Below are 27,667 nucleotides of genomic sequence, written 5' to 3'. Positions count from 1 at the left end.
ACCAAAAGAATGCAGACATTACCATAATGTTTCACTCAATAAATTAGGTATTTTTACATCACGCTTCGATAATTCCCTCAGATATATCGGATCGATTACAGCCCAGCTGGGTGATCGGATTTGAGTTTTAGGGTGATTAGACGGGACTTCAGGGACTCCCTGGCGTTTCTATGGGCCCAACCAGCAGAACGCAGAGGGGACTGGCGGGAAACCTCCAGCGCCGCTGCGGGGGGTCGCGGTCTAGCCTCGGGGTCGCCCTCCCCGAAAACGCCTGCGGCGACCAAAAGCCTTTTTCTCGGTTGTGGAGTCCGATTTGCAACGGGAAACTGGCCGATAATGGCCGGGAGAAAGAAAATGCTAATTCGTCCTGAGAGGTCTTATAGAAAGCGAGAGTGAGAAAATGTAGCGTTCCACTCGCAGCTAACCTGTCGTTGTGTGTGTGTGTGTGTGTGTGTGTGTGTGTGTGTGTGTGTGTGTGTGTGTGTGTGTGTGTGTGTGTGTGTGTGTGTGTGTGTGTGTGTGTGTGTGTGTGTGTGTGTGTGTGTGTGTGTGTGTGTACGCGCGCGCGTGCGTGCGTTGCAGGGGACTATAGCTTATGTAATGGAGGAGGATGAAAGAACGCACGCGCGCGTGACCTTTCTGTGGCGGGCTCTGAGCGGGCAGCGCGAGGCCGACGAACGCTCAGAGGATTCGAAAAAAACGGGATTTGGAACGAAATAGAATTTTCGGCTTCTTTTCCACTTTTGATATGAAGACGGGACAAAGCGCGATGCTCATTTGATGTGTAGGAGCTCCAGTAGTTGTATATCTATTTAATCCCCCCTACAGGCCTATTTAAGCACATTTAGTATTAACTAAAATAAACAGCAGACCTATTTAAAGCACCAGCTGTGAGGCTCATTTGCCAAATGCAAATACAGGCCCGTCCTGACATATGGCAATATGGCAAACCTATACAGGCCTTTACATTTAACCTTTCACGCGTTTTCGGGACCAAAACAGTCCGGCCATTTAATGTTTGTACCACTATTCGTTATTGTTTCGGATATTTTATTATTGAAGCCGGTCAGTGGAGCCTTAACATTGGACATTTACTCCAGCAGAAATAGAGCATCAGGGAGCGAGTCTCAAAACAATTATCATCAACCAGTCAGCTTGTACTCTAATGTTCAGGAGAATTAAATGCAGGGAGCATCTCTCTGCAGCCCCTGGGCTGGACGCAGGACGAATGTGTGTAAACCTCACCCTGAGTGATAATCTTTACATCATGCAGCCTATAGGATGCAATTGAATGTGCGTTTCTATCGGACGATAAACAACAGAGGGACAGCTTTTCCTTTAGAAAAGCCACCCCTGCCCTGTCCTGTCTCAACTTAACAGTCATGCATCTTTCTAATTATTATGTTACAGCTCATGTTGTGGTGCTGACCCCCAGGCATAACGGATGCTGTTGTAAAGACATAGTTTGGTATTTAAACAATATCGTCCTAATGTATAAAATAATCCACTGCCTAATCGAATGGAACACAGAATAGTCGTATTGAGGTATTAATGATGAAAATGCGATTTCAAGGATTTAGGCCTATAATCCACACTTGTGTTTGTGATATTTTCATGATTTCAGTATACGAACTGTGGCAAATGAAAGGGCCTAAACCAGCTCATGTTAGTCAGCCTCCACGTTGAAGTGGAGTATGGATGGATTAATGTAAAATATACATTTTAACGTACATTTTTTATCACAGTATTTTGTCGGGGTAAACCAACATTTACTTTTTACAATTTGTTCCTTATTTCTGACAAATGATAAACCAAACACGGTCTTAACATCCTAACTATATTTCATTTGAACAACTCAGAAAGCCAGTGTTTTGCAATCATCAAACCATTTTCAATCTCTTTATAAGCCACATATTAATTGGGTGTGTGTTGTGATATTTATAATGGACATAACTCCATATACTGACCTAGAATACACTGGACATACTGGTGTAGGCCTATGCATACTGGTTTGGTCAATTAAGCTAAGAAACCCGTAGTTTTCGAAGAGAATCGATAAATTCTTATTTATTTATATTGTATACATTCAATGATGAATGATTCCTACATTCATTTTAAACGTCAAAAAAAAAATCCCAATAGTAATGTTACAAATGGGCATACAGTAGGCCTACCACCATCGTGATCCAAAAACAATTAATAGTGAAACGAAAATAGTGAACATCAAAGGGGAGAAGGAGGTGCCACGTGATAGTGGCGTGTCTCCTAACGTTAGTGAGTAACGTCGTCAGAGGCCTTGTTTGCTGGAGCCTTGTTACTCCTTGTGGGACAAAAAATACAAACTAGATTATGTATTTAAATAATAATCCGCTCCAATAAACGATGTCTCAAAGTCACGTTTTGTTTAAAAGGATAAAGAAAATAAAAGGAATGCCTTTTTTGTGCATCCCAGGCTAGAGGCCTATAGGCCTACAATGCCTTTGAGAATTGAGAATGCATTATAGGCCTACCCTCTTTACTACTGAACGAGCTTTTTGCACATTTGTTTCTAAAGAAAAGGTGTAACAATTGCATTGTAAGATGAATCACGGCTCGTCTCCTCGTTGGACGGTATTTGGGCTGTTTTCTTTACGATCGGACCCATCTTAAACCATTCCAGGTCCCATAGGCCACACGCGTCGATATGCACGGAGACAACTAACTGTTTTATACAATTTGTTGAAGCGTCGATACATCAATGCTCCCCATCGATAGTTGCCATTTAAAACAAACAGGCTAGATTAGATTTTCGACAAAGTGTAAATACCAATCGGGGCAAAGGGAAACGCACATGCGGAGAACACATCACATGAGGCAAAGATTATGTTCCCTCCACTTTATTGGCCCAATACCACGTCCGGCTACAAGATATGCAAATTTGAATTTGTTCCTTACCTGAATCATTACCATTTTCAATAACATTTCTTTGAATTACAGGCCTACATATCCCGGAATCCGGGGCCAACGTTGACATGTCGTTTGACCGACAGACAGCAAAGTGATGAATTGGAGTCCGCAGCAACAGATGTCCATACACAATTCTTGCGGTTGAGTTTTGACGTGACTCAAGAATTGCGTTTGGACAATCAGCCGCTAAAGACTCTAAACAGGGTCGTCAGAAGACAAAACAAGACAAATAAATACATGCCTCGGTTCACTGAATGTGCTCACAAGATGCAGGTGCAGTTCTATGGACATTAGGCCCCGCGTGCACCTGCCCCCCCCCCCCCCCCCTTGCAGTCTGTAGGATGTGTACATCGAATGTATAGCCGGCACATCTGCTCTGTTTTCGATGAGAATGCATGGAAAAGTTTGGTCGCTCGCTGTGAGGGAGGTCGCATTAGCTTAATGGGCATTATTTCCCATTCTCTTTGTTATGCATTCTTACATCCTTGTGCCTCACAAATGATGCTACTTACTGCCGGTCACACTGTAGGCCTATGCCCGTAATATACAACGTAAACGTAAAGATGCAATTAATTGCACTACTACGGTGTAATTAAATGCACAGAAAGATAACTCCTAATAAAACAAATCCTCAACACGCAGGGCCTACTTTAACTGCCTTTATCTTTCTAACCGTTTAAAAAAAAAAACATTTCCATGTAAGCAAAGTACAAGCCACTCAGGAATACTATCAATACATCTAGTGCCCCTGATTCTAACCACGTTTCCTTTACTTATTTCAGCCCCCCCTCCCCCCCCCCCCCCCCCCATAAAACCACTGAGGAGAACGACGTGTGAAAAGCGTGCACACATAAGAGGTACTTTCAGCCTCCCCCTCCTCCCTTTCCTGCTTCTTAAAGACGCACAATCCTCGATAAAAGGCTAAAGTTAACCCCAAGTCCCTCCACGGATTCGGAGGGGCCTAAAATGGCTGAACGGCCCCCGCGTCTCAGTAGAATGTCATCTGCCTCCTCCTGCAGCGAGGCTACACCGCGCGCCTTACAAAGCGGCGTCTGCACGTTACAGAGGCGCAGGCTATACGTTGAGGAGGACGACGTCAGGGGAGGAAAGAGAAAGAAAGACATTTCGCACCATTTCTGCACCTGTAGTGACATCGATATAGGAGAGGCAGAGGATGACTGTTCAGTTCTGGAGCAGCACCATAAATACGATTCCCACCGATTCCCCCGTTCGCACACACACTGTACATTAAGGCTATAGGCTACCGTTCTCTCCTGCAAAGACACGGACAAAAAAAGTAAGGGACGGATCGGTCTCTTCCCCCCCCCGGGCGGTTTCCGCTGATGGAGTCGAAGAGAGGGAGGGAAAGGAGGAAAAACGTTAGTTCCAGTGCGTCCTTGGGCCAAATCCCCCCACGACGTGCGTCGACTATCCTACGCTCCGTTTAATGAGAATAACAACAAATAAGGGATAAAAAAAAAAAAAAAAAAACGGACGAAGGAGAAGCAGAGAGAAGAGGAGGATGAGAGGAGCAGAGGAGGCGACACGCGTTCAGCCCGGGCTGGGAGAGATGGAGAGAGCTAAGGTCCCCGGCGGCGATGCCAGTATAGTGTCCTCCTCCTCGGTGTCTCCTCCTCCGGACGGGTGGACGCTGCTCGCACCACCTCCTCCTGGTGTGTAACGCACCGACTACTGCTCCGGCTCCTTGCCCTGCTGGCTCGTCTTAAGCCCGGACCCAACAATACGTTGCTGCTGCTGCGACGGACGGAGAGAGAGTGGGGAAGGTCTTCGCTTGGTACTGAATTTGAATAACGCCATGGGGTGATAAATGTCCATTGTACCGCTGAAGTAATGAATCTCCGCTGTCCTCTGTGTCACACACACACGCACGCACGCACGCACGCACGGGCGCGCGCACGCACACACATGCACGCACACAACACACCACTCATGTGTGTGCGTGCGCGGGCGCGCGCGCACACACACACACACACACACACACACACACACACACATACACACACACACACACACACACACACACACACACACACACACACACACACACCACACACACACACACACACACACACACACACACACAGAGACCAGCAGCTGCGATGGAGGGACCAGAAACCCCTCTTAAAGACACAACAGCCCCATTTTCCTAGCCCTAAGAAAAAAAAAAAAGCGAGAGATTACAAACCCGACAGTGTTTACTCTGCGCCAAAACGTCCTGGGCGCGCTGCGTGACGTGTGTGTTTCTCTTGTGTGAGCAAACTAGTGCAACGCCGTAACCAGGCACGCGGGCATAGAGCGGGCTCTTCATTACCATGTTTCACTAATCAACACAAAGTGATCTGTATTCCTCTCTGGGCGGACAGTGCCAGGGGACACGAGCTATAGATCCGCCTGTGGAAACAAAATGTATCAACTAAAATAACTAAATGGTCTGTTGAGGAGAGAGAGAGAGAGAGAGAGAGAGAGAGAGAGAGAGAGGATTTGTCACCGTTTGACAGATGCGTGACTTGTTCAAGGGGCATGATGTCGCCATTGGGGGCTATATGTTCAATCCCAAGCGTTTAAATGTTTTACTTTGGGAACTTTAATGTTGATTCAAAAAGTAGAATTTGATAGTCAGCTGCAAAAACTGCATGCCACACTTGCATCTAGTTTCGTTCCTTTTTTTTTTTTTTTTTATATACAAGCAACACATAATCATTCATTGAATAGGTTGCATTTTATACATTTCTCATCCCATTAGAGGAGATTTAAAATGATTTGGTGCACATTGAATTAAACGAACCTCGAGGCCTCTCGACATGCGTCAGATGGTTAGCTTAAATTCAGGGCCGTATTCTATACAATTCAGCTCTTTAAGAATGCACAGAAGTCACCCCATCCCATTTGACCCATCTTGCGTCTGGTTGACATTATTTGATATCAATGAAATAAAATGTAATGAAATACATTTAATTCTTACAGACATCAGCACTTAGACTGCAGCATTTTCGCGCGTATAGCATGATGCCTACAGCCTATAAGGGGAAGGGACCCGCTCTCTCGCTCTCTCTCTCTGCCTCTCTCTTCCCCCTCTCTCACTCACTGTCTCTCCCTCTCGCTCTCTCTACCACATCTCACCCCCCCCCCCCCCCCCCCCCCTCTCTCTCTCTCTCTCTCTCTCTCTCTCTCTCTCTCTCTCTCTCTCTCTAATAAATCATCCTCGCTGATCCCGCCCCGGACGCAGGGGGTCCTCCTCCTCCTTAAAGCTGATTCCTTTTTTGTTTTTTTTCCCCCTTCCCTTTTCATCCTCTGAAGCAGCGTTAAGTTAACCTCTGCTGATCCGCGGCGCGCCTCTCTCTGTCCCCGCGCGCCTTTTCTCTCTTTCATTCATTCAGCCCGCTCACTCATTCACTGCTCCTTTGAACGGTGGAAAGCAGAAAACCCTCGAGCTCGAGCTTCTCTTCAGCGAGCGCTCCGCCTTTTCATGTTCGACTCCTCCAGAGGCGGGAAACTGAGCGAGTCAAGAGGGGCTTCTCCGCGCTCGCGCCGTGTAATCACCTGGGCTTTCCCCCTGGATATAAGATGCGTGCGTGATTATCGCGAGACGTCGACCAGGCATCAACACACCTGTGTCCGCTTCGATCAAGTCGTTTCACTCTTATGTATACTTTAGAGAGGTGGTTTAAATTTAAACTGAAGGACAGCTGGATGTGTGAGCTATAGATTTTGTCCATTTTGTCATTTATTATATTAGGGAAAAACGAATGAAAAACCAACATGTGTGGCATTCAAAGCCTTAACGTAAACCCTTATTTTGAAGAGTCGCAATGCTCTCTGCCGCTCGTCGAGTTAGAAGTGAGAACAGGTGGTTATCCGCAAAAAAAAAAAACACGTCCTCCCTTCAGAAGGTTAATTGTTTTTGGATTCTCTGGCTGTGAGCCGCGAGGATGACACCCGCAAATAAAATGGTAATCATCGCGAGCGGTTGGCATGACGACCAGAATGCGTTCGGTGGCGGCGGTTTCTCGCCGGCCGCGGACGCGGGAGCCTTATTAGCTCAGTGTTGCTTTCATGTCGCCATCGTGGGTCGTGGTGGTGTATAGTCGAGGGGTGTGTGTGTGTGTACACACACAAACAGTAGGGGGCTGCGGCGCTCTAAGCAGGGGTCACTGTGCTTCGCTCCATTCACAAATCAATGTTTAACCCGCAGGCTTAAAGGGCCTGGCGGGGAGGAGAGAGAGGGGCCCGGCGAGGGCCCGGCAACCAAACGGCCCCTCCGAGAGATGGAGAGCAGTTAAAGGACAATGGGAACAGGGAAGCCCTTTGAATACACCCCCCTCAGTGAAGGCACCTCACCCCTGCTGGTAGGCCAAGGCTGATGGAGAGGTGAGAGAGAGGGAGGGGGAGAGAGAGAGAGAGAGAGAGAGAGAGGTAGAGGGGGGAGACGGAGAGAGAGAGAGAGCTGAGTGTTCGAGGGAGGGAGAGAGAGAGGTAGAGGGGGGAGAGGGAGAGAGAGAGCCGAGAGATAGAGGGAAGGAGAGAGGGAGGTAGAGGGGGGAGACGGAGAGAGAGAGAGCTGAGAGATAGGGAGAGGGAGGAAGATGGGAAGGGGGAGATGTGAGAAATCGAGGGGGGGAGAGGGAGAGAGGGGGGAGAAGAGGTGAGAGATAGTGTGAGGGAGATAGAGAGCGATATAGAGACGGAGAGAGAGAGTGAGGGAGAAAGAAGGGTACATAAGAGAGAGGGAGAGAGAAGAGAGAGAGAGAGGCAGAGAGAATGAGAGAGAGAGGTAGATAGGGAATGCAGCTGCAGAGGGATATGCTAACAGCGATTGAAGGGGATGGCGGGTCATTAGAAGAAGGTTAATGGGAGGGTAGAGGGTAAACAGAAATAGTGCCAAGGGTACTGGTTAAAGTGCTCTGGTAGAGCGACTCCACTCTGCACCTGTCCAGCAGTATTACTAATAGCCTTCTGATAGTCCTCCTGAGATCGCCGCCGAGGCTCAACCAGCTAGCACCTACTAGCTATAGGACAGAGCATACTGCTATACACTAGCATACTAGGCTGTGACACTAGACACTATAGGGCTAGGGTAATATACAGTAGGGTATACTACTATACACTATATGGCTAGGGTAATATGCACTATAGGGCTAGGATATAGTACTATACGGCTAGGGTATAGTACAGTATAGGGCTAGAGTACAGTACAGTATAGGGCTAGAGTATAGTACAGTATAGGGCAAGCGTAGACTGCTATACACTATAGAGCTAGGTTATACTTCTATACAGTATAGGGCTAGGATAATATACAATATAGGACTAGGCTATAGTACTATACACTACTATACACTATAGTGTTACTATATAGGATCCTACTATACACTATAGGGTTACTAGGGTATAGTACTATATACTATAGGACTACTAGTGGGATACTACTATACATTTTAGTGTTACTATATAGGATATAGTACTATAGAGCATAGGGTTACTATATATGGTAAACTACTATACATTATACTGTTACTTTATAGGGTATAGTACTATAGAGCATAGGGTTACTATATATGGTAAACTACTATACATTATACTGTTACTTTATAGGGTATAGTACTATAGAGCATAGGGTTACTATATATGGTAAACTACTATACATTATACTGTTACTTTATAGGGTATAGTACTATAGAGCATAGGGTTACTATATATGGTAAACTACTATACATTATACTGTTACTTTATAGGGTATAGTACTATAGAGCATAGGGTTACTATATATGGTAAACTACTATACATTATACTGTTACTTTATAGGGTATAGTACTATAGAGCATATAGGGTTACTATATAGAGTATGATATTTAAATTACAATGGTTCTGAGATGAAGGTATTTGCAGGAAGTATACCTCTGAATGTTGTAGCTGTGTACATTTCTATCAGGTCCATGTAATACAGAAGTGGAGAGAGGTGTTTTAGCTGGGTGCAGATCCAGGAACGGGGACCATAAGATCATCACAAACCTTGGTTGACATTATAGTGATCAGAGTCTAGTTTCAGAACTGTGGTGAAGCGCCTCTTTAATGCCATTTGTCATCCAAACAGATTTAGCTCAGCGAAAGAGTGGGTTTAATAGGCTTGCACTATCACACAGGATGGACAAAAGACATTGTTCTTCAAACATAAAAGGCAAATTAACTAAACGAACCAAGGCTTTCCTACAATATTGCAGCTCTCCCCTGATGGGCCCATACCATAGAGCCACACACCACCCACACCCCCACCCTCACCGCTGCCCAAACATTCAACCATTCCCCAGAATTCTTTGACAGTTGCTGCTGGGTTGCCTGGCAACAGCGCGACAGACAGCATCATCCAGGGAGAGAGCGGTGAGACTCGGATGAGATGAGAGGGAGCCAGGGGGAAAGTGCTGTCCTCCTCGTCTCGTTCTCTTACTTACACCTAAGGAGGTAGACCTCAGTACTTATACCTACGGAGGGACACCTCAGTACTTATACCTACGGAGAAATACATCAGTACTTATACCTAAGGAGGTAAACCTCAGTACTTATACCTACAGAGAAATACATCAGTACTTATACCTACAGAGGTATACCTACTTGCACCGGTATACACTTTAGCTGTTAAATATGTAATTTCAGGAGACTCTTTGATGTTGATGTATAGCCTGCGCAATGCTAAACCAACTGATGCCACCAACTACACCCATGACACACATAAAGGATTCCTGTGAGTGCTTCTTCACATGAGATAAGGTCAGTATGTCTGCCTCTGATATCTGGTCCGATAGTGTAAAAGGCAGGGATCAGCGGAAGCAGGACGCTAAACGAAATAGTTCTCTCTCTAAAACAAATGAGAAATAAATAAATAAATCCATCAATTGATTCTGTTATCGAGCTCTGTCTGTCTATTGATCTGTCTGTCTGTCCGCTGTCTCTCTGTCTGTTTACATGTTCAGCTAATTAAGCAGCAGGCGAAGTGTTGCTTTCCTCTTCTGTATATATTTGTACGTACTCCAGACTTACGAAGGCGTATACTGTGGGGAGGTATACCACGGTGGTCTGTGTTAGATTCTCCCTCGACAAATGTCATCTCAGTTGAAAAATGAAATGGTTCGCGTGGGTTCATGTTAATGCAACGTTTTGAATAATCTTCCATTTTTGGTTGTCTTATGGTCACATGAGCCGACTCTGCCTGGGATCCATCTTGTGCTGACCAAGTGGGCCTTGACTTGTCCTGACAGACACAGGTCAGTTATTTATTTTTTCACAGAGGCAATTATGTGTAAGTGCTTCGGTCAAACTGCAGTATTGGCCACCTGAGGTAAAATCCCACGGGTCAATTTACCTATACTGCTGGCAACTCCTCCAAACCTCCCTGTCTTACATTTGCTGTCGTGGATCACAGTAAAGCATTCTGACGGGTTGCCTCAGATGATGAGCATAGACAGATACCGATATACAGTGGTCACACACACTGCTTCATAATGGTGCTACACAATGTCCTTCATTATGGTGTAACACCATGACATTTATCACGGTGTTACACAATATCTATTATCATGGTGTTACACAATGACCGTTATCACAGTGTTACCCAATGTCCTTTATTATGGTGTTACACAATATCTATTATCATGATGTTACAAACAATATCCTTTATTACGAAAGAGACAAGCAAAATGACAGACACACTCAGACACACAGACGAGCCGACAGACAGACAGACAGACAGACAGACAGACAGGCCAACAGACACACAGACAGGGGGGAGGGTGCTGAGTAAGAAGGCCTGTGGTCCATACGCTGAGTGACAAGTATTGAACTCGGCAGCCAAAAGACGTCTCTATGGGAACAGTATTGATTATCGCCTCAGCAATAAAGGTTCTAAGAATGCCATGACGGGACGCTGGCCACCCCACCCCCACCATAAAGACACACACACACACACACACAACACACAAAGACACACATCCACACACAACACACACAACACACATCCACACACACACACACACACACACACACACACACACAAAGACACACATCCACACACACACACACACACACACACACAAAGACACACATCCACACACACACACACACACACACACACACACACACACACACACACACACAACACACAAAGACACACATCCACACACACACACACACACACACACACACACAACACAACACACAAAGACACACATACACACACAACACACAAAGACACACATACACACACACACACACACACACACACACACACACACACACACACACACAAAGACAAACACACACACACACATACACACACAGCCATACACCCACACACTTCTAACCCAAAGCGGCAGCCATTTTCTTTGCATTGGGCCTGAAAGCTTTTTCATTTCCTAATAAAGGATTACTGCAGGTTTTGATATTCTAACCTTTGCCGCAATGTACACGTTTTGTTTGTGTTTTGTGTGTGTGTGTGTGTGTGTGTGTGTGTGGGGGGGGGTGCTGGTGTGTGAAGAAGGCTGTGTGTGTGTGTGTGTGTGTGTGTGTGTGTGTGTGTGTGTGTGTGTGTGTGTGTGTGTGTGATGTAATGTGTGTATGAATGCCTATAGTTCCAGGGGCCCGTGGAAGACCCCCCACGGTGCTTTAAGACTCGGTAATAGAATCAATGAATTGAAGCTTCCCACAACGCACTAGGACCCACACTCAAGGCCCTCGGCTCCCCCAGGACTCTTCAGAACGGGACTGCTCATTCCCAGTCTCCCCTGCGTCCTTCCTTTCCGTTATTTCTCTCTGATAAATAACACATTTCAATTCACGTTTCCATTGATTTTGTAAACTCTGAAACATTTCATTCACCCCCATGTCTTTGACTTTTCACACATACTCTTCTCTGCTGCGCCCTCATGGATGCATACAAAAACTAATCAGATCAACCCACACATGTGCACACACACACACACACACACCCATCCCACCCCCCCCCCCCCCCCCCACACACACACACACACACACACACACACAGGGGCCCCCAACCGGGCCCTGACCTCTTGACCTGGTTGTGAAAAGTTAGGGGACCTGATGTTGAACCCTCCGGACCACGGATGCTGGGAACGTGCTATTGAGCGGACAAGATGGTGTGTGTGTGTGTGTGTGTGTGTGTGTGTGTGTGTGTGAGTGAGACAGAAAGAGAGGGAAAGCGAGAGAATAGAAAGAATAGCACAGGACACTCAGGGAGTCATGAATGGGCGAGATCTCTTTGACCCTCAGACCTTTAGATCACGTTCCTTATTGTGGGCCGCCCCTCATTCCTGGCTTTCCAGATTTCTGCTTCCCCTCTCTCTATTCACCCCAACGTCCCCTCTCAAACACCCCATTGGGATATAGCATAGTAATGAAGATAGATTCAGGAGGTAAAACGCAGGTCTTTATTGAACTACTCCAACGGTACGCGCGCTACAAGAGCTGTGTTGGGGGAAATGGAAACCACGCTGTTTCTTTGACAATACCGGCCACACGGAGGGTAGTGGTGTTAGACATTAGCAGAAGGTGGTTATTCCTGTTGTTGATGACACTTAAGGATGTGGGAGATCTAGGGAGACTGAAGGCTAGTCTACTAAGCTAGTCCAATCTGTATTTATAAGTGCTTGGGAAACATTTGTCCCTTCCATCACTTCCAACATCTTTACTTTTATTATTTTTGTTGTAATTGAAAAGATTTTACAGATAATTGTCATTCTGTAAGTGCGACAATTATTTAGTTATTTTTTAGTTTGGGGATGAGTTTGGGTTCAATGACGTGTTTTAGACCATAAACCCCATCTGCTGGCGACTCGATGGAACTGCAGGCAGTTTAACGGAATGCCACATTTCCAAGTAAGGACAGTTAATGGATCGCCTACCTAAGCCTTCAAAGATTTAGGACAATTGCCAATCTAGACAGATGCGAACGAGTGATCTGTGTTGCTATGGAAAGAATGCCTTTGGCCAATAAAGTATCATCGTACCGTCACATAACCAAACCAACCAAACAGGGGGAGATCAAATCCGTCACATATATCTCTTAAGTTATGTTTGGCTGTCGTTTAATGCGGAAGTTGTAATGTAAAACTCTGGCACAGGGGTCTTGGAAAAGGAGCGTCTAGGCTGCATGGATAGAGAGGAGGGGAGCTGGAAAGTTAGGAAAGCCCTTTTCCTGTATTGCTGACGCGGACAGGAGCCCCGGAGCGCGTCGGAGAAGCAACGACGTTCACGATGTTGATCTGGTTCTTTGGCTTGGTGATCTTCGTGTCACGGACAGAATGTTACTTTGCCGAAGAGAAATATCCCGAAGAGTCCAAGATGCAGCCGCCGACGGTGGTTATAGCGATCATAGCGCGGAACGCAGCACACTCCCTGCCCTACTACCTGGGGGCTCTGGAGAACCTCAACTACCCCAAAAGTCGCATCTCTGTATGGTGGGTCACTTGCATGGGATATGGTTTTGCATGCCAAGCCTCTTTGTTATGCGTCCCTTAGTCGTCGGTCAAAAGGTCGAAAGCACTACCTATCAATATCCTCTAGATGCATTCAGAATGCATCTAGTCCCAAGATGCATCTTGTCCCAAATAACTTCCAGATTAATCAGCATGATTTGGACACGAGTACCCTTTCAGTCTAACATCGGGGACTCTGTACATACTTATTTTTTAATAAGTATAACCAACAACGATAACCAACACGAATGGAAAAGCCTTTATTCGCACTCGACATATCATTTCGACACGGTTTATATATTGCCTATGGATCATAATGAGGCATAGGCCTTAAACGGTCATGAAAGAAATATGTTTCTTACGTTACATGTACATCTATCCTGATACACCTCCAAAGAACCAATTTCCAGAGGGATCAATAGTCATCTGAATATGAATGTTGTGCAGTCAAAGTGACACCATAAACATAAACCCCCCGCAAGTTGTTTCAATCAACGTTTCCCCTACAATTTAAACAACATTTGAACTGTAATCTATGAAATAAACGGCGGAACTGACAACTTGCCTGTATTTAATTAGCTGTAATTTATGTTACAGGGCAGCCACAGACCACAACCTAGACAACACCACAGCTATCCTCAGAGAGTGGCTGACCGTCGTGCAGAAACACTACCACTATGTAGAGTGGAGGCCCATGGACCAGCCCACGTAAGTAGAATGGACCCTACACCGCGTCCATTCGCAACAAGGAGGCCAGGAAAACGTCTTTAGCTTTTTATCTTTTGAACCTTTTCAGCTAAGACGACCGTCCGTAGAAATCAAGTAGCAATTATCCATATCCATCCATACATCACCATGCGTGTGTTATTGTGTGTGTGTGTGTGTGTGTGTATGTGTGTGTGTGTGTGTGTGTGTGTGTGTGTGTGTGTGTGTGTGTGTGTGTGTGTGTGCCGTTGTATTGTAATTATGATTAGTTGTATTTAGTGCGTTAGCGATATTACGTGATCATTAGTGTATTGACATGGGGCCGATCAATATTTCAATATCATCGTTTATCGTATATGAGTGGTGTGGTGATATTGACCTTTTCTGAAGGATTTACAATGAAAGGACATGCCCTTAAATGTATTGCAATATGGAAAAGGTTGTTTCATCTCATGCTATCCTTGTGTACCAATGTCGTTGTTGTTTTTTATTCATAACTTGTTTGCTCTTCTTAAATGTGTAGTCTTTAAAAGACATCAAACTAATGTAATGCCCGACTCAAAGACTACAAATGCTCCATTGTTTTAAATCATGTCACATTTCTGTTGAATTAACACTTGTCCCTCGTCAATGTCGTCATTGTTGAATTCAACGTCTATGCTTCCCATTGTAACCATGGTGACCCGGTCTCCGCCGGCTCCCTGTTCTCCTTCAGGTCCTATGCCGGGGAGCTGGGTCCGAAGCACTGGCCTAACAGCAGATATGAGTATGTCATGAAGCTCAAACAAGCCGCGCTGAACTTTGCCAGGAAACGTTGGGCTGACTACATCATGGTAAACACTTCAACAAGGCTCACCGTCTGGATTTTAACTGTATCCTGAGATCACATCTGAGTTGGATAACGATTCAGATTTGGGATGGGTTGTTGTGTTACATTTGATGAATTGAACAGTTAATTATATGTTTTAAACTTTTAATCTTATCCTAGTTTGTTTGCGTTTCATGAATTGATTATTCTCACTCTTTCTTCGTCTGTAATACGCTTGCTGTTCCTCTGGCTATGTGTCTGTCTCTCTGTCTCTCTGTCTCTCTGTGTCTCTCTCTGACTCTCTCTGTGTCTCTCTCTCCGTTGCTCTCTCTGTCTCTCTCCGTCTCTCTGTGTCTCTCTGACTCTCTCTGTGTCTCTCTGACTCTCTCTGTGTCTCTCTCTGTCTCTCTCCGTCTCTCTGTGTCTCTCTCTCTGTCTCTCCCTGTCTCTCTTTGTGACGTCCTCCCTCTCCCTCTCTGTTTCAGTTTGCAGACACAGACAACATTGTGACCAACCCGGACACACTAAACCTGATGATAGCGGAGAACAAGTCCGTCATCGCTCCCATGCTGGACTCACCGGGCGCCTATTCAAACTACTGGTGTGGCATCACTCCCCAGGTGACCGGTCACTCCATTGACCAATCAGACAGCGCCTGATACCTTTTGGCCAATGGAATGCAGATAACACACAGGAAGGAGAGGAATGTACTTTTAGCTTTGAGTCAAACAATTAGGTCACATTTCCATTGATGGCATTGAATGGAGCTTTAAAACATAATACGATACACTTATAGTAGCTCCTTGGTCATTTTCCATTTTTTCCTGTTATTTATATTATCAGATCATTTGTATGTGGCTCAGTGTTTCCATTGATCATCAATAAGCGGTGCCAGGTCAGACTCACTATAAACACGGTTGTGTGCCGACGGCACACCGAGATCCAAAGGGTTCGGATAAACCCGTTCATAAAACGACCTTGATGTTCCTACCTCCCTCCACCCTCCCTCCCTCCCCACCACCCGACACCTCCACCTGCTCCAGGGCTACTACCGGCGCACGGCCGAGTACTTCCCCACGCGGCACCGCCAGCGGCTGGGCTGCTACCCGGTGCCCATGGTGCACTCCACCATGCTGCTGGACCTCAGGAAGCAGGGCATGAAGGAGCTGGCCTTCTACCCGCCGCACGCAGACTACTCCTGGCCCTACGACGACATCATCGTCTTCGCCTTCTCCTGCAGAGCCGCAGGTTCGGTCGGGGAGAGCTCGAGTGATGTTGTTGTTGTTGTTGTTGTTGTTTTGACGATTGGGTGGTAGGGAACGCTTTGAGGTGAGGGAGTGAGAGAGGGGAACGGAGAGGTGTTAAACGTAGAAAAGATGACCCGTAGATGTGGTCGTAACAGAGCATACGGATGCACTGCCCGGACATGCACACGTAGCACCACTGTGTGTAGGGTTGTTAGTGTTGTTAGTGTTGTTAGTGTGGCGTGTGCAGGTGCAGTGGTTATTGTAATGTTTGGGTTGGTTTAGCCATTGCTGAATGGGGTTTAATACTCAAGCCTATTTAAATATATTCATATTCGAAAAAAGGTTTGTATCATGCTGAACAAAATGTGTAGGCTGCTGTTGAAAATACTGCAAGTTTATGCACGATGAAATGATTAGGATGAAAAAAAAAAACAATGATTCATTGACGTGTCCTTTTCCCCTCTCAGACATCCAGATGTACCTGTGCAACAAGGAGCGCTACGGCTACCTGAACGTACCGGCCAAGCCCCACCACACGCTGGAGGACGACCGCCTCAACTTTGTCCACGTACACCTGGAGTCCATCAGTAAGCCCAGCTGCATTTACTGAACGTCACATCTATTACATACACCGCATGACGCATACATACATATGCACAGACATACGCAGATGGATAGGACAAGTATAGATATATGAACAGATGGATGGATTGATGGATCCATGCCATGGACAGAAATAGAAATATATATGGACCTAGGGTCTGACGTCACCCATTGGTTAATGTTCTGTATTCAGCACATTAAGGGCGGGACTTGAATAGCCGCGTCGCAGTAGCCAATGGCCTCAATTCATTTCAGGCTATAGACTACATGTAAGTATTCACCGTGAACCACCTAAAGGCAACTAGAAGAATTACAGTCTCTGCCAAGAGGACCTACATGTTACTGGTGCGTTATTTGCATGTATATGAATGGTCAGGGCTGCTGCTTGATCCAGGCTTCTGTTGGTCGATACACTCACTCCTCATCCATTCATTCACCTAAACATGATCAGGGTTATCTCAGTTCTTCTTCTCCGAGGTGTGCCTCTGTTGATGTACATTTACGGGCTGCTTTGAGTCAACGTGTTCCACCGCTCCTCCCTGTCCTTCCAACAGTCGAGGGCCCCCGGATGCACCCCTCCCGCTATGTGCACGTGTTCCCCAAACAGAGGGACCTGCTGGGCTTCGACGAGGTGAGATGTCCCCTCACGGGTCCTCGCATCCTTACTCATACTGTAGGGGTCTCCTCATCATAGCGTCGACCGCACACAGGACCCGCGTTCAGACGAAGAGGAGCTGGGTCAGGAGGTCAAGGGTTTGATAAAGACCGCAGGTAGGAGCCGGTCCGAGCCAGACCTGGGTCGGAGATGACAGATAATAATCCATTCATGTGAATTCATCTTTCGTTTAATCGTTTATCTTACAACTTGGCGAGAGAGCTTCCTCGAACAAACTTTGAAGAATAAGCGAAACGGTGCGTTACGGAAGAATAGTTGGCGTAGTTCCGATGCTCCGGCGTCCTGCCGGCCTCCAGCCTGACGAGACTCCGCCCCTCCGCTCCACAGATCTACCTGATCAACCTGCGTCGCCGTGCCGACCGCCGCGAGAGGATGCTGTTCTCCCTCAACGAGCTGGAGGTGGACGTCAAGGTGGTGGACGCCGTGGACGGAAAGTGAGTCAAAGGGCGAGGGATCGCGTGGCACGGGTTCAGAACGTTCTCATCAGTCCGGCAGTACGCTAGAGGATTAGAGTCGTCGGACACCCGGCGCAAAGGGTTCTTGGGTTTGATCCCCCCGACGTCTGCAGCCTGCCCTGTAGGCATGTGTGAGAATTCACACGTGTCAGTTGCTTTGGATGACAGACTGATTGTACATAGAGGTGTGTGTAAGCTATGGGTCCGTGTGTGATTTCTGGGACTAACTGGGACAAAGTATGGCTAGGTCCTGTGGTGCTCTGGATGTGAAGCGTTTTAAAAAGTGATCCAACAATGGATCTAAAAATGTCCCAGAGGAATGTGTCCACTACGCACCTACCAAATATCTAGGAAAATGTACATTCATATATTCCTCAAAGTCAGCTTATATACTCATTCTTAGAAAGACGTAGGATTCTAGGGGCGAGGACTGAATCCCCTCCCGCCCCCCTCCCCCCCTTGCAGTTCTGTGTAGTTTGTACTTTGTACCTCCAAAGTCTGAAACACCGTAGCTTCATACAGCATCACCGGTGCTGTAATACGGGCGTGCAGAGTATTGGTCAGTGCCTGAGCCACGTGAGCGTCGGTAATTGACCACGCTTGGCCACGTAGCCAGGAGGGAAGATAGACTCCGCCCATTAGATCGGCTTGGGAGAAATAGGAGGAAATCAATATACTGAAATAACCTGAGATTACAATGGATTTCATGGAACATCATTTCCCGAATGTCAATGCACACAGTGCTAACCCCACCCCCCCCCCCCCCCCCGCACGTTCATTATTCGGTCCCAAACCCTGCTGGTTCCGGGTCTTTGCCCGATCGACCGGCGCAGTCCTCCTTCCAACGATAACGGTCTGTCACGGCGCGTGTGTTTGTGTGTGCGTGGTGCGTTAACGGCGTGTCGTGTGTCCGTGTGCCGCAGTGCTCTGAACAGCAGTGACATTAAGCTGCTGGGCGTGGACCTGCTGCCCGGGTACTATGACCCCTACTCCGGGCGCACCCTGACCAAGGGCGAGGTGGGCTGCTTCCTCAGCCACTACTTTGTCTGGAAGGAGGTGAGGGGGGCGCGCGCACACACACACACACACACACACACACACACACACACACACACACACACACACACACACACACACACACACACACACACACACACACACACACACAGGCGGCACGCACAGACACACACACACACACACACACACACACACACACACACACACACACACACACACACACACACACACACACACATGCATTTGATGCATTTCCATTATACCTTCATAGAGGAAACTTGCCGTATTCACAATCTTGTAATAAATGTAGTTTCTATGTAATAAGAGTGTCAATGTAATAAAGACTAGTAATATTTACGCACATGTTTTATTCATATTTATATGTATTGGTGCTATCCTCTGGTCCCCAGATGGTGGACCAGCAGTTGGACAAGGCTCTGGTCTTTGAGGACGACGTGCGTTTCCAGGCCAACTTCAAGCGGCGGGTCCTGAGACTGATGGAGGAGGTGGAGAAGGCCAAGCTAGATTGGGACATCATGTAAGAGGGCGAGGGAGGAGGGAGAGGAGGTTGAGAGGGAGGAGTAGAAAGAGAGGGAGGAGGTTGAGAGGGAGAGGAAGAAGGAGAAAGAGCGGGGGGGGGAGGGAGAGGGAGAAGAAAAGGCAGGGGGAGAAGGAAGGAGCTGGAGATATTCCTCTAATTATAGCTTTGATCATTTGCACCAATGTTAGGTGTCGATTCACATATTTGACTATGTGTGCATAATGTCTCTATATGCGTGAAAGTAATGTTCATTAAAACCTTAATTTATAAAGCGATTTTCTTAATGGAAGTTACAAAGTGCTTCCAAAGAGGCAAACAACAGAACAAAACTACACTACAGAAAAGCAAACCAAAGAGTAGCTTAACAGTTCAAAGAATTACTAAAACGGTGGGTCTTTAAGCAGGCTTTGAAACGGGAGACTTAAGAGACAGGAGATTACCGCCTGTTCTTATCCTCAGGTAAGAGGTTCCATAGCTGTGTGGCCCGGAGGGAAAAGGCACAGCTGCTTTTAGACTTCAGCCTGGTTTTTGGCAACACATAATTGCAGAAAAATGTAGTCCATAAAACACGATATTGAAATACATAAATGTGATATAAATCAGATGGACCACATGAATTACACGACACAGGGTTTTCCACAAAGGTATCTCTTCAAATGTAACCCCCATTTTGTGAGGACAGCATTTGTTCCACATTTTTGTCTGAGAAGCGGACGCATTTTTCTCCACACGTGCAGAACACATGCTTGTTCAAAAAAATACATTTTTCGAGCGTCCAACTGGCGTGAGCATGGTGAGCGCAAACGCAATAACAAAAAAACGATAATAAACGCATGAAAGTACGACGCGTGTGGCTCCTCCTCCTCCTCCTCCTCAACCCCACCCCGTTGTCTGTTTCTCGAACCCGTTGCCATAGTTACCTGGGCAGGAAGCAGGTGAACCCGGGCCAGGAGGAGGAGGTGGCGAACGTGCACAACCTGGTGACGGCCGACTACTCCTACTGGACGCTGTCCTACGCCATCTCGCTGCAGGGTGCCCAGAAGCTGCTCAACGCAGAGCCGCTGTCCAAGATGCTCCCCGTGGACGAGTTCCTGCCCATCATGTACGACAAGCACCCCAGGTAGGTACCCGGAGAGGCACACACACACACACACACACACACACTTAAATGCACTCATGTGATTTTCTGCTTCATGGTCATCTGCAGATTATCGGACATACATTTCAGTTGTACCGTTTTGTGTATTTGTTACACATATATTTACATATAATTATGGTTTCACAGATAAAAGGGGAATATTTAGCTTGAGAACTTATGCCTACAAGTTAAAAAACATTGGTTCCATAGGCGCAGTTAGAATGGGAGTGGTCAAATGTTGACAAAACCCTTGTCACACTCATTTGAGCTAGGACATGCAGCCGATAGAAAACTACCACAGTCGAAAAAGTAGCAGACTGCTTGTACTTTACTACGAATTTCCCCCGTTGAACATTTTATAAATGTTAGCCAAAAATAACACTGAAATGTTCACCAACAGCAACACCATTTTTAACCAAAAAAGGGATTTTGGGGTTTACTTACCTGCTAAGGAACTGGTGTCCAACTGCCGTTAAACATGCCCCCAAGTAGCAGTATCAAAGATTAATCCATTACATCCAATGATTGTTTTCTACTACTCTAATCCAATTTAGATGTGCAGTGATTTTGTTCCACAACACACATCATTGCAGGTCTTCAATCATCGTTTTGTTTTTGGATAGAAATGCATGGGAAAGATGGAAACGTGGAAAGCCTCCAGTTTACTTCGTGTTTTCCCAGGAAGAGTTAATCAAACTCATAGACAGCAGGGGATAGTTAGAAGCAGATGATTTATGTTTTTTTTGTTTTTTCTGGAACTGCTCAACATTGACATTTCCTTTTTGCCTAATCATGCTCCTCTCCTCCAACATCTCCCTGGCTTTTTTCAAAGCCAGTTCATTGTTGGCGTATGTTAGTTGGGTCTTGGGATCTAAATCCAGTCAAATCTGTGTTGCAGTCTTGTATGTAAAAACTACCCTCTAATTAATCGAAAAATTGCCACTTTTTTACTCTTAGTATCTCTTTAATCAGCAGGATAGTGTCTGCTATTTCTTCCTTACTTAACTTTTGATCTTTTTACCATTTCATGTTTGCTCAAAGCTAATTATCTTAAATGACCTGTTACAGTGTATGCAACAGTGGGCAAACAGTAGTTGGAAAAAATCCAAGCACACCAAAGAGAAGGTGAATCACCGCCTTTGCAAGGAAGTTTATTTATCTTCAACATGAAGAGCCTACAGCCGTCATCATTGTGAGTGTGCTGCCATCTAGAGGTGAAGACATGCTAGTGTGATCGACATTACGTAAGCAAACACTAAAAAATGATTGTATCACAGAATAGTGCGTACTGAAATATATTCATACAAAAAACAAGAGAATATGCATAATAATAAAAAAGGGTTTTACTGTTAATATTAAAATCAAAGCAGGTCGCAGACATTGAGTAAAGAAAGAATGCATTAAAGAAAGATATATTCTTATGCACACATGGGGTCTGTTTGCTGCACACACAAGGTGGTTAAGTGGGATGAAACAAACACATTATTTGACATCAATGTATGCCACAACATATGCTTTGCCCAAAGTGACTTGTTTTAAAGCCGTAGTCAAGAGGGAAAGAAAGAGAGAGATTGTTTTTACAAAACATTAAGCTCTGTCCCGGTGGCCCCACCAGACGAGGTGTATGGACGAGTGAGGCCACATGTCCAGTATGAAATATGATGTGCACCTAACAGACTCGCAAAACCACAAAGCTCGACAACGCCTTTTGGCTCCGCCATCTGTAGACAAATGGCTCCCTGCCAGCCATGAAGTGGCCTCTGTCTGCCTGTTTTCTGTCCTGCCTACTGGCTGGCTGATGCTCACCGGACATGCTTGCCTAGTTGGCAATTCCTTTTTGACAAAATCACGACAAACCACGCCCCACCCAGAGCAGTTACCCTTAACACCGCCAAAGACTTAAAGTAAACAAGACTACTCTGGATAACATTAGTGCAAAAATTGTCGTCTAAGACATTATTAACATAACGTTATCACTAACATATCATTGACGTGACGACCTGTGGCGTTTCCCCAGCGAGGCGCACAAGGCCCACTACCCCAACCGCAACCTGCAGGCCTTCAGCACGCGCCCCCTGCTGGTGCAGCCCTGCCACTACGCCGGTGACCCGGCGTGGGTCAGCGACACGGAGACCTCCACGCTGTGGGACGACGACGCCGTCCGCACCGACTGGAGGGGCTCGCAGAAGACTCTTAAAGGGGCGGCGCAGCAACCCGAGATGCTGTCTAACGCTTACAAGGATGAACTGTAGACGAGGAGGAGGGGTCAAATGTCACTCGGAGGAGGCTGGTGAAAGCGGAAAAAAAAGATCGTGGGGGGGGGGGGGGTCGGGGAGATTAGGCTTCTGGAAAAGAGAATGTTCCCTTGATCTCGTGACGGGAGCTCCCGCCATTGGTCAGTTTGGTGTCAGGTGACGTCAGGTGAGATAAGGGGTTCTTTGAAGAGTCCTCTATGGCGATGGCCTTCTAAAGCTCATGGTACACAAATAGTGTTAGATTGTCCCTGTGTTTTATGCAACCTGTGGGGCGATGTGCATTGATGCCATCTTGTGGATGGAAAGAGTCAGTATTTTGTTTTTCTAGTCGCATACTCACACATGCTACCAAGTTAGGTAGTATTTGGTACACAGGTGTGTTTTCTGCGAGAGTTGCAATGTTACAAGGTTAAGACAATGAAATCCCATTCAAAGGAATATCTGACACGTCAAAGCTAATTTAAAGCCTGTTTCACTCATAAACATGTCGACTATTTTTATTCTGCTGAACATTTGTTTTTGTATTTTATACTGTGTGTGAATGGTTGTGTGACGGTTTCTTATGATTGCATGATCAAATTGGGCCTATGACCAATTTTTACGTTTTTTTTTGTGTAGAATAGAGATTACATTTGATACTAAATGATACACTCCATTTGCTGTGCCTCACAGAACGGGCACCGAAACAAAGTATCCTTCCTTTGTATATGAATAATATTCCTCCATATGGATGTTGTGTGTTTTTGTATAGAGAAAATCGAAAACTGAATTTATATAAACTGTGTATAATCTTGTTTAAAAAAAATGGTGGCCTTTTCTTACCTGCAATGCATAAACAGTGCCTTGCAATTCATGTGCTTTGTACAGGGGGAAGAGTCTGAAGATATCTTGCTTTTTGACATTCTATCTCGTTCTTTGTTCTCGTTCTTGTGGTTGTACCTCCTGCTTGCCGTTTATTACAACTCCAGAATTAGCAACATTTGCATCTTCTCCTAGAGTAGTACTGAATTAATGTATGATAAGACCAAATACATATTAACATAATGGCGTACAGCCCTGCTTGGATATCTTTAATTTATTGTATTATTCCCTGGGTTATTAATATTGAAACCAAGATCCATTATAACTCTATTTTGCATTCAATTAATTAACATGTTGAAGCTTCAACAAATGTTTGGATTGAGAGAAAATAGGGAAAATAGTACAATCTATACTTTGTTATTATTAAAACATTTACCAAACTAGGGGGTTACTATTTGAGTTGATCATTCTGTCCAATTGTAGTCTCCATCAACCGATATTTTAACCAAGCATGTCTTTGTTTGGTTTTGATTGCATTTTAAAATATAAAGTGACATTTGTTTCGTGTTCACAAGTGTTCAACTGAATAGTTGAGAATAATAATTTTTATTTTCATTTTTTCTTTATCTTACAATGAGCAGAATCACTGGGAGTCTTTTTTTTAAAAGTATTTTTTTATATTTTAACCAAATAGAAGCTTCAAGGAGTCTCATCCACTCTTCATGTAGTGATCTAGGTTCATTCTCCTTGTGTCTTCAGTTGTATTTCTCTATTTTAAAATGTTGTCATTTAGAACCTTAGAACCTTCTTTTGACGTTGTTGACGATATTGCGCAATGCATAATATGCATTCAAAACACTTTCTGACATTCTGATAAATTTAAAGAAATCTGTGCAATAAATCATGAATGAGAAATAGCAAAAAGCATCTTTTCTATCATTATTGCGTTATGGACAGTCGTTCAAGATTGTGGAGTTGGCTGATGGCAGTTAAACTTACACATACACTTTCACTTGCACAAGCACACAGCAGAGAGATGGACGCTGAGGGACAGTGAGTCAGAGAGAGAAAGAGTGAGTCAGCTGCCATAATAGTGACATGGTTCAAATATATGGAAGGGGATACATTATCCACCTCCACCGCACACTCCCCCGTGTCTTTCAGGATACGCAGGATCATTTCTAAAGAGAGGGAGAGAGAGGGGGATAGAGCGGATGGTCGAGTGTTATTGGCCAGAAGCTGGTCTGTATGAACTTAAGCGATCCCACTGTGGGAGGGGATGTCAACACAGCTTCCTATTGGTTCACCGTCTCTAGGGGGGCTTCATAGTGAGTGTAAGGGAATGTCCCACAAAAGTTAGAGGTAAGCCTTTTAATGTTTATCTCTGCTGTATGTTCTATCTTTCCATTTATGTGTCTTCAAATCTAAATTTTGGGGCCGTTTGTTCTTCACTGTGCCCAGTACTAACCCTAATAATTAATAATTGGCTGACATGGATTAGTCGTGTCTGATGTCTCATGTAAATAAAAAGTGAAGATATATATATATATATATAAACGGGCCCTTGTGCAAGCCCAATTTGCTATTTCTCTAAGCCCACACTTCGTATCTTTGGTGAACAGATGTGACCTGATGTTCTTTTGCTTGGATGGGTAGTCAGCCATTTAGGGCTGATATATATCAACAGCTGTTGCCCTAAATGCACACATCAGAAATAGTCGCAGTTGCAGCAGCTCTCAATGATATGAAAATGTAAAAAAGGGAATGCAATTATTACCAAGGCACATGGGAAACCTGATAATAATTTTATTTTACACCTAAATCCTACCTCAAAATAACAGCAACATTTTTTTTTACACTTTTGTGCAGCACATTATATTCTTAGACGGTTCCTCAAAAGTGCAAATTCCACGTGCTCCACGTCTTTGATGCACAGGAAGACTTCTCTCAACTGAGCAGACGATTTCGATCGGCTTAAGGTACTTCCACAACTACTGCCTCGCATTTACACTTTGTACGGAAACTAGCTATATCGAGTATTGCAAGTAAGTGTATAACCTCGTTATACCGTGAATACATTCTGAGGGGTTATTTTGAGATAGCAAGCATTTTGTGCTTACGCTAAAGTCAAGCTCATTTGTTACTTCTTAACAAGTATTGCATAGCCGTGGATATTCTATAAGACTAGTTATACAATGTATAAAGTTTGAGTTTACTTGACAGCTGGAGCGTGGAAAAGAATGCTTGCAATGCAGCTGGACATGACTGTCACTCAAAGTTAACGAATGGGGACATGCATGTGTGTTAATGTTAATTCAGCACAGACACACTCGAATTATTCCAAGATAACTGAACACCAGGATTACTGCGTAATATTTCTCTCTAACAATCACGTGTCCAATCAGGTGCGTTCACACCAAAAGCGAAACGGGTATTTTAATCCTGTTTGGTTGCTCGCGCGACTACACAGTACGCGAGTACAGGTTGATCGCGTGAACTTCAAAATACTCGCGCGAGTGTTATGAAGCATATTGGATTGAACTGGTTCACAGCGCAGACCTTCTCCGGTCTGCACTGTGAACCAGTTCAATCTGGACTTCAGGGAGTGAACGCTGGTTGACTGTCACGACAAAGCTTCAAGTCAAATTCACGGTAAACGAACGAAAAGCCGGCTTAAATTATAATAAATAATGTGTGCATTTTCTAGTCGACCTTGTTTAACACCATGATATTCATCTGCACTATTAAAATTGTATAGTAAAACATATTTTCCTAGATGAGATGGTCAAAGTTGAACGAAAGACGAAAGACCCCCTAATATGCACGATTAAGAAACATACATCCTAAAGTTTAACCTGGATTGGGAAGCACAACTTTAAGAGGCACTCTGCCACCAGAATGCAGACAAAAATATAATAATGTCAATATAAAAAAAATATTGTGAAACACCAAGACCCTGTTTTATCAACTGTTTAAATTAAATTAAATTAAATTTAAACTGTTTTAAACCACTTGAATTTCCTTAAGATAAAGGGGATATAACGACCGACAATTGAACTCTTCAGCCCTAATTTTTTTAATTTTTTTTTATTTATTAGTTTATTTGTCAGGGACAATGCAGCGCACATTATTACATACATAGCTATCACAATCAATGCCATAAAAATGTCTGTAGATGTGTTACACAAGAGGTTTCTAGCCGTCACCAATCACCTCTGAAGATAATAAGTGCAATAAATAACTTGTCGATTGCGCCACCATGTCCCAAGAACTTTCTGTTACAACACGGTAGTAAGCGCTTATAGTCCTGATTTTCACAACGTTGTTGTCCCAGTAAGGAAACAATTGACTGATTACTGATTAAATGGTCATTAACTAAACCAGGTCAGTTAGGGACTATTTACCAGTTGATTGACTTTTTTGCATCCTTGTGCAACGTGAGAACGAGCTTGATTGTCCTTCAGAACCTGACCTGTGTGCTATGTGTTGATCCCTGCAGGGGTCTTACCAGGGGTCATATCAGGGGTCATGCCAGGGGTCATGGGGTTCTTGGGGTGCGTAGCGCGGAGGGCAGGCCTGCGGCGGTCTCCCAGGGTCTCTCCTCTGGTCCGGACCAGCGCTCGCTGCTACAGCTCGGAGCCCACCCAGGAGAAGAACGTCCCGTACGAGAAGACCCTCAAACAGCAGGGCGGGGCGTCGGCCGGCCCCACCAAACCACTGCCCAGGTCAGAGGTCACAGCCAGGAGCAGCAGCCCTCCACCGCATTATCGCGGTCGCTGAGTGGTTTATCCTTTCATATGTATCGCTTTCTTTTTCGAGTCTCAAGCGATTATTTTTAAAGGATAAATTCTACATTAATATTATTGCACATAATGTTAATATTTCAATTACAGAGGCCAGGTCTATTCATTTTGTTTCATCGATTCTCTCTTAAATTCTAATTCGTAATCAATACATGTATAGTCCTCAACTCCTC

General features: G+C 45.1%; 2 protein-coding genes across 2 annotated transcripts in view; both read left to right on the top strand.

Annotated features, from left to right (window-relative positions):
* The first annotated feature begins 13,033 nt into the window (after positions 1-13,033).
* Positions 13,034-22,963, top strand: cercam (cerebral endothelial cell adhesion molecule). The gene is made up of 12 exons (XM_084486302.1): positions 13,034-13,427; positions 14,043-14,153; positions 14,866-14,983; positions 15,444-15,578; positions 16,002-16,206; positions 16,673-16,792; positions 17,363-17,439; positions 17,812-17,918; positions 18,863-18,995; positions 19,367-19,494; positions 20,414-20,617; positions 22,653-22,963. Exons 1-12 carry the CDS (start codon positions 13,225-13,227, stop codon positions 22,885-22,887), a joined length of 1,776 nt encoding a protein of 591 aa, XP_084342428.1. The 5' UTR covers positions 13,034-13,224; the 3' UTR covers positions 22,888-22,963.
* A 3,360-nt stretch (positions 22,964-26,323) lies between these two features.
* sardh (sarcosine dehydrogenase) overlaps positions 26,324-27,667 on the top strand; it is a 33,599-nt gene continuing 32,255 nt past the window's right edge. Inside the window, exons 1-2 of the mRNA XM_084486756.1 lie at positions 26,324-26,343; positions 27,191-27,416. Of these exons, the coding sequence (XP_084342882.1) occupies positions 27,220-27,416 (197 nt within the window). The 5' untranslated portion in view covers positions 26,324-26,343; positions 27,191-27,219. The remainder of the gene's footprint in view (positions 26,344-27,190; positions 27,417-27,667) is intronic.

This window comes from Micromesistius poutassou (assembly GCF_964030765.1).
Source record: "Micromesistius poutassou genome assembly, chromosome: 22".
Classification (NCBI taxonomy): domain Eukaryota; kingdom Metazoa; phylum Chordata; class Actinopteri; order Gadiformes; family Gadidae; genus Micromesistius; species Micromesistius poutassou.
This window is presented reverse-complemented; position numbering and strand designations above follow the sequence as displayed.